An 8,393-nucleotide genomic window follows, 5' to 3' on the forward strand; every position below is an offset into this window, starting at 1 on the left:
CCTTGCCTCAGCTGGACATCCCCAAATATGTAAATGCTTTAAACTGGGCTTTCGACCAGTCCAAAGCTCATAAGGTGTTTTAGCAACTGCTTTACTTGGTACTCTATTCAGAATGTAAGCTGCTGTCTTAAGTGCTTCTCCCCAGAGTGACTCTGGTAAAGAAGAATGAGCAATCATACTTCTTACCATATCCTTAAGAGTCCTGTTTCGTCTTTCAGCTACACCATTCATGCTAGGTGAACCCGGCATAGTGTACTGTGGGACGATACCGCATTCCTCTAGGTATCTAGCAAATGGTCCTGGACGTTGTTCACCTGAACCATCATATCTACCGTAGTACTCACCACCACGATCAGATCTGACGGTTTTAATTCTTCTGTTGAGTTGATTCTCAACTTCAGCTTTATAGGCTTTGAACATGTCCAGAGACTCAGATTTTTCATGAATAAGATATAGGTGCCCATAACGTGAGTAATCGTCTATGAATGATATAAAATATTGTTGACCATTCCAGGATTCCGTAGGGAATGGCCCACAAATATCCGTATGTATCAATTCTAAGACATCCGAAGATCTGTTGGCACCTAATCTCTTCACTTTGGTCTGTTTTCCCTTGATACATTCAACACATACGTCGAAGTCCGAAAAATCAAGGGAATCCAAAATGCCATCAGACACAAGACGCTCAACTCTACCTTTTGAGATATGACCTAAGCGCTTATGCCATAATGTCGCCGAATTTTCCTTATTTAATTTACGCTTAGTACCACGTGATTCCACATGCAAGGATTCATTGTAAGAAGCAATTGTATCAAGCAAATATAGGTTGTCATAAATACTCAAGTAACCGGTTCCCACAACATTTGAATTAAAAGATAAACTGAATTGACTGTTTCCAAATGAACAAGAATAACCTGATTTGTCCAATACAGAAACAGAAACCAAATTCCGTCTAAAAGACGGTACTACAAAAGTATCTTTTAAATCCAAATAATAACCAGTTCCTAACAACAACCTAAAGTGCCCAATTGCTTCCACATCTACCGATTGTCCGTCGCCCACAAAGATGTGTCTTTCAACATCACTTGGCTTTCGGTAGCTCAGGCAACCCTGCATAGAAACACTTATGTGAGTAGTAGCACCAGAGTCTAACCACCAAGTGTTTCTAGGTACTGAAGCTAAATTAACCTCAGAACAGACCAAAGCAAGGAACGTACCCTTATTATCACGCCAGGCGTGATATTTTGTACAGTCCTTCTTTACATGTCCAGGCTTCTTACAGAAGAAACAACCCTGATTATCCTTATGTTGTTTCTTCTCAACTGGACCCTTAGCAGCTTCCTTATCATTCTTCCTTTTCTTGCCCTTATCCTTAGAGGCATAGGCCAAATGAGCACTTTCTGTCTTATCTTGCTTCAACCTGTCTTCTTCTTGCACACAGTATGAAATGAGCTCATTTAGAGTCCATTTCTCCTTTTGACAGTTATAACTGACCTTAAATTGGTTAAACTGTGCAGGAAGAGACAACAAAACCAGATGCACTAATAACTCGTCACAAAGATCGAGTTTAAGTGCCTTAAGCTTTGAAGCAATATGAGACATTTCCATAATGTACTCCCTGATATTTCCTTTGCCCTTATACTTCATTGAAATCAAGCGAGCTAAAAGCGTGCTTGTTTCTACCTTATCGTTTTTCGCAAAACGCTTCTCAATTTCGGCAAGGAAATCTTTAGCCTTAGTAATCCCTTCGGATTCTATGCCCCTGAAGGCTTCCGGAACGCCGCGCTTAATGATCATAAGACTCATGCGATTTGAACGCTCCCACTTCTCATGCTCCTTCTTTGCATCAGGAGTGCTATCCGCATTGAGAGGTTGGGGTTGTTCAGTTCTTAATGCATAGTCAAGATCCATGCAGCCAAGAACAATTAATATGTTCTCTTTCCAAACCTTGAAGTTTGTCCCATTTAGCATGGGAATTGAGTTGATGTTAGCAGAAATTGTTGCAGCAGATGCATTAGCTGAAATAAAACAAAAATGCTCACATCAATAACCATAATCAATAAAATTCAAATAATGACAATCCCCATCCAAGATACCGGCACAACATTAATATCAAGTCTTTGGACAGTAATATTAACTTGTAAGTGATACCTTGTTGCAATGATCAAACATTGACAATAACTCATGTCAAATAATGAAACTATCTTTGGATCGATTCATTATTCACATGTAAACCTTATAATTGTCACACGCTTATCATCGCAGATGTGTATACAGTCTAAATAAATATTAACCTTCCTTTGGGCCGATTAAATATTTACACGAAAGCATACACACAAACATCTCACATTCCTCATGAACAATCTACACAAGAGAGGTTACTTTGGCAACTTCTTGTTTCAATTAATCAATTGGAGTGAGAGACAACCTTAATACCTTAGTGTCATAATATTTGAATTAAATAATTGATTAAAAACCAAATTAGATTTAAATTAAAAAGTTTTAATTTAAATCAACTGAATTTCCAAAAACTTAATTGGGGTCTCACAGCTTAATTAGGGCCCATAACTTAATTGAATAAATTAAGTATACCAAAGTGGACCCATGAAAAGCCGAGGCTTAACCATAATGAACACGAAGTTCCCTTAACTTCGAACGCGAGGTTCGACTGTATTGAGTACGAGACTCACTTAAGCACGAACGCGAGGTTCGTCTGAAAATGAACGAACGCGAGGTTCGTTTGATAAAAGAACGCGAGGTTCAACTTGGGAACGAACGCGAGGTTCGTTTAAAAAATGAACGCGAGGTTCGACTGAAGTACGAACGCGAGGTTCGTCTGAAGTACGAACGCGAGGTTCGTCTGAAGTTCGAACGCGAGGCTCGACTGAAGCACGAACGCGAGGTTCGTCTGAAGTACGAACGCGAGGTTCGTCTGAAGTACGAACGCGAGGTTCGTCTGAAGTACGAACGCGAGGTTCGTCTGAAGTACGAACGCGAGGTTCGTCTGAAGTACGAACGCGAGGTTCGTCTGAAGTACGAACGCGAGGTTCGTCTGAAGTACGAACGCGAGGTTCGTCTGAAGAACGAACGCGAGGTTCGTTAAAAAAATTGAGCTTGACGCTCACCTGAGTTGAACGCGAGGTTCACCTTAGAACGAACGCGAGGTTCGTTAAAATTGAGCTTGACGCTCACCTGAGTTGAACGCGAGGTTCACCTTAGAACGAACGCGAGGTTCGTTGAGCGCGAAGCTCGGTTAAAATTGAACGAACGCGAGGTTCGTTTGAGGTAACCACCTCCTTAATTTTCGCCATGAACCCTTAGGGTTTCAAATTGAAACCGCCGCCGACAAACCCAAAAAACCTTTGATTTTTATTTTCAAAACAGATCCAGAATTGGAAAAAATTGAAGGAAAAATCAAAGAAAAATCCAAAAAATTCCCAAAAGTTACTGTTCACCCGAAAAAAATACTTTACTGTTCATCCGAAAAAAAAATTCGTTACTGTTCATCCGAGAACATTACTGTTCATCCGAACCCAAAAATTGAATCTTTAACCAGAGATTTAAGATCAAAAACCCAATAAAACTTAAATCCCTAAGAATTAATCAAGGTGGCTCTGATACCACTTGTTAGATCTACATCATAAAACTTGAGATCTAAAACCATATAGCCATGATTAATTCAAAGAGATTAACAAAATCAAAAGAGCGGAAGCTTATACCTGAATCCATGGATGAACCTTGAGATGGGTTTTGGATCTTCTAACCTTAGGGTTTCTCTAAATCCGAATTTCTCTAGCTAGATGGGGGTGTAGAGAATTAGAGAATGTAACCCTAGGTTAGGGACCATAACCCCTTATTTATAGATGTTGTACTTTTGTAATTTAGCCCCTCAATAAATTACAATTACAACCTGGTATCTGCACATATGACCCCATGATCATTTAAATACCAAATTAACCCAACTTAATTGATCACTTTAGTGGGTTATCCTGAAAGATAGCAATACACATTGATTAATCATATGTGCCCACAAATAGATTTATTAGATTAAATCCAACAATCTCCCACTTGGGCACCATATGATTCCTTAAATTGTGTATAACCTTATGAGCTCAAAAATTGCTATCACTGAAAAGGTATTTCCGAACAATCTCGTCCATTGACTATATCAATATAGGATCAAAGCGGCCTTCGTCACATTTATCGTGACTCGACCCATCAATGGTCACATATACCAATACAATCAAACGACATAGATCAATCATGGATGTGCAGCATGAAAATTACATGCAATGTGATCAGTACATGTCTATTTTCAACTGGTCCTCCTTAGTGAGGTCAAAACCAAACATAATGTAACAGAGTGTCTTAACTGAAAACTTTATTCTGATCAGACAATACAAACAAACATAAAGCACCACAAATACAAACTCCCACTAAAACATAATATCCTCAAATAATACCACACCCATATGAGCAGTATGCTCATGAAAGACCTTAGGTGGCAATCCCTTAGTAAGAGGATCAGCTATCATGGAGTTTGTCCCAATGTGCTCTATGGATATCTGTCCACTCTGTACCCTTTCTTTCACAACCAGGAACTTAATGTCAATATGTTTTGACTTAGTTGAGCTCCTGTTGTTATTGGAATACATTACTGCAGATTTATTGTCACAATATAACCTTAGTGGTCTTTCAACATTTTCCAAAATGCGCAGTCCCGTGACAAAATTTCGCAGCCATATTCGGGGGGGGGGGGATGCAACACTGTTAAGTATTTGATTTATAAAATACATAGTGTGTCAAAACAATAGGATTTCTATGGAAACCACCCATATAAAAGTGGGGTGGTTTACATCATTAATAGAATAACTATGATTCACAAACTAATAATTTAATCACCCATAAGTAGGATAGATTACCATATTGGATAATGTGTTCTGATAGAATCCCTAACCTAACCACTTAGAATAAAAATTTACATGTTAAAATGAAATATAACAACTTACATGTATAGAAAACTGCTATAGCACTTTTAATTTAGGGAAAACAAATCTTTGTGAAGTGGGTGAATTTAAAAATAAATGAGCTTAAAACCTTTAACATATAGGAAAAAACCGATCTACCATTTGCGACATTACAACGATGTGAAAAAACCCTAAAATAATGCTTAAGCATTTGGTCTAAAACACTATATACGTAGATTCTTAGAAAAGAAATATAGAAAGTCAAAGTGGATTATAACAACTTAAACCATATGTACAAACCATCACAAATTGAGTTTAAAAACATGTTGGTGTAGTTTCTAAGAGTGATTTCGAGGTGTGTAGTTTAGAAATAAATAGATCTAATACTTTAGATTTATGACAAAAAAAAAAAATCCTTGAAATGGTATGTTTGAAAATAAACAAGGATACGATTTATATCTAAATAACCTGACTCCAGTTGCGACTTATGATATAACAAATTTATGAAATATAAATTAAGTTTAAAAGTAACTAATTAGAGTATTTTAGGTCAAAAACTGAATATCAAGTGAGTGAATTTAAAAATAAATATCTAAATAACCTGACTCCAGTTGCGACTTATGATATAACAAATTTATGAAATATAAATTAAGTTTAAAAGTAACTAATTAGAGTATTTTAGGTCAAAAACTGAATATCAAGTGAGTGAATTTAAAAATAAATTAGGGAAATTTTGGGCTTATAGCAAAAAAACTCTTTATATGGTCCTCTGTTATATTATTATATTATATTATTGAAGTTGATGGAGTATTTTAGGTTTATGATTAATTTTTCAAGTGGGTGGGCTTAAAAGTAAATTGGGTCAGCTTATTGGATTTATAGATAAAAATCTTATTTATTTATTATCATATTTAACTACATAGAACTGATATTGTAGAGCTGAGAAAAGTTTCAAACTCGCGGAGCATTATGTACTTGAGATTGATTTTTGAAGTGGTGGACTTTTAAGCAAATTGACTTGAACATTGGGTTTGTAAATAAAATTACTTATTGTCTCTTTTAATAATAAGCTATTGGGATGTACACTATAATGAATAGTGCTAAGCCGGAGTACTAACCCCAATAGCTTTAATATATAGATAAATAAATATAGACTTAACATAAGAGTATACTTACATTCCATTAAAAAAAAGTTCAATTTAGAAAAAACGTTCAAGAGTAGCTGACTAAAAAAGGGTTTACTTTGCAATAATTTATGAGATGCCGGAGTTCTAATATAAAGTTTAGTGTTTTCAGGGATTAAGTTATAATATTGAACTAACATATAAAACGCCTAATAATAAGACGAGGTCGACCTAACAAAGCTCCTATCCGTCCCCTCGATCGACCGACGCGAAATCACAGAGGTCAGTAATGGCGGCTTCAATGGCAAGATCAGGCCTCCGATTCCTTCGCCGGGGATCAAACACCGGCTCAAAGTCCCTCCTTTCCAACAAAAAGAACTTCTCCGCTTCTTCTCATCACGACGACGCTTGTAAATTTTCTTCCCCCTTTCGATTGGATCTTCCAATTTTAGAAATGAGGGCTAGGGTTAGGGTTTCTTTTTCTCTGATTCAGATCTTTCTATTGACTATTTTTGTTTTGCGTCATTTGATTAGATGAGACTGCGAAATGGGAGAAGATAACGTATGCTGGAATCGTGACTTGCACGATCCTTTCGATCTATAATCTTTCCAAGGGCCACCCTCACCATGAAGATCCTCCGGTAATTTTTTTCTCTGCAATTGCAACTTTTAAAAACAATTTTTTTTTGTTTGTGATGCTGATTTTTATAAAAAAAAAACTAATCTTTTCGCCCCCCTTTTGGCAGGCTTACCCGTATTTGCACATTCGTAACAAGGAATTTCCATGGGGTAAGTGTTCTTATTATCCTTTCCCTTCTCTATTTAGGTTTTCCGTGTTGTCTTGAGGTATTATTATTTTTCTGATAATAGCTAGGGAATAGAAGGGATAACAAATGATTGAGATGACTAGAATCCAGCTTGATTATTATGGTTAACAGGTTGTATTCTTTTAGGGTGTCTTACTTTAAGTGTTAATCCGGCTTGATTGTAAAATGTTGTAGTTGCTTTAGAATTTAGAGACAAATCGGTTCATTTGGTTGTTTTATCTCAGGTGACATGGCCTTTGATTACTTAAAATGTTATATTCAGTTAATTGCGATTGTTGTTTCACTTGAGGTTGTCTAAATTTGGTATTTGTTTTATTTATCGAAGGTAAAATGGAACATGTCTGGATGAATGTAACATAAGGTTCCCTTGATCTTGAAAGAAAGGTCTTTTATGTCTTCCATCAAAGTATTTGAGAGTTAAGACCAAAAGCTAATTGTCCAGATGATTCAAATTTCAAATGAAAGAAAAGATAACAAGCTGAGTTAAATTCTGTACACTATAAACGAAAACAAATCTTTTATTTTCATAGTAGGTCAGGTTCCTTAATTTTCTGACAATTACACTTTAGATATGCTTTATTTTGTACAAGATTGATTGATTCGCTAAGAGAGATTGGTCAGTCCCTTTGCAACAAAAGCATTGATAATGACATGTAGAATACAGACAATATAAGGTTTACTTATGGTGAAAAATAATAACTTCATTCTTTCTCCCACCAAACAATTAGATGGTTTATAGATAATTGTCAACATGACTAAGCATCTATCAAAGAATAATTCTCGACATGATGAAGAATCCCACATAAAGTAAAATTCAAGACTAATCAAATATGTCATTGTTCTCGTTCAACGTCTCCAATGCTTTGACGACATGATTCGTTGTTTAAATAAAAACTTTTGCACAATCTCTTGTTAAGAGAACGTAAATCAATAACCAATTCATTCAAAAACAGGTTGAAGAAATTTATCTTTCAAGTTTGCTGTTAAATTCACAATAAAGAAACTTATAATTGGGTTCCAATTCTAAATAAATATCTCTTCTAGGATAATGATATCAAATAAAAGAAATTAGCTTCTATTGGGAAAAATACCTATTAAGTTGCAGAATTAAAGTTTTCTTCTTTGTGTGATAAAATATGCAAGGTAAACTACAAGCGAAAATAGTAAATGAGGCACGCTAATTTTATGTAGAAAACCCACTAATGTTTGGTTTGGTAGGAGGTATGAGAAGGGCAAGTGAGGTGGGAGAAGGGCAATGAGGTTGTTAGGAAAGACTTACCTTTTGTACTTCTTGTTTGGTTGGGAGGAGGGTGAGGGGTTTATATAATATTTTCTTGTTTGGTTGAGGGAATGGAAAGGGAGGTGAGATGTTGAGTTAGTTAAAGTACAATATTGCCTTTTTGTAAAGAAGAGAGATGAAGTTTTTTTTATTTTTTTTATTTTTTTTTTTTTTGGGGGGGGGGGGGGGGGGCAAG

At 36.0% G+C, this 8,393-nt stretch overlaps 1 protein-coding gene across 1 annotated transcript; it reads left to right on the plus strand.

Moving 5' to 3' along the window:
* On the plus strand, nt 6,300-6,985 carry LOC109839779 (cytochrome c oxidase subunit 6a, mitochondrial-like). The gene is made up of 3 exons (XM_020408281.1): nt 6,300-6,501; nt 6,626-6,732; nt 6,838-6,985. Exons 1-3 carry the CDS (start codon nt 6,381-6,383, stop codon nt 6,934-6,936), a joined length of 327 nt encoding a protein of 108 aa, XP_020263870.1. The 5' UTR covers nt 6,300-6,380; the 3' UTR covers nt 6,937-6,985.

The sequence above is a fragment of the Asparagus officinalis genome, chromosome 4, assembly GCF_001876935.1.
Source record: "Asparagus officinalis chromosome 4, Aspof.V1, whole genome shotgun sequence".
Taxonomy (NCBI): domain Eukaryota; kingdom Viridiplantae; phylum Streptophyta; class Magnoliopsida; order Asparagales; family Asparagaceae; genus Asparagus; species Asparagus officinalis.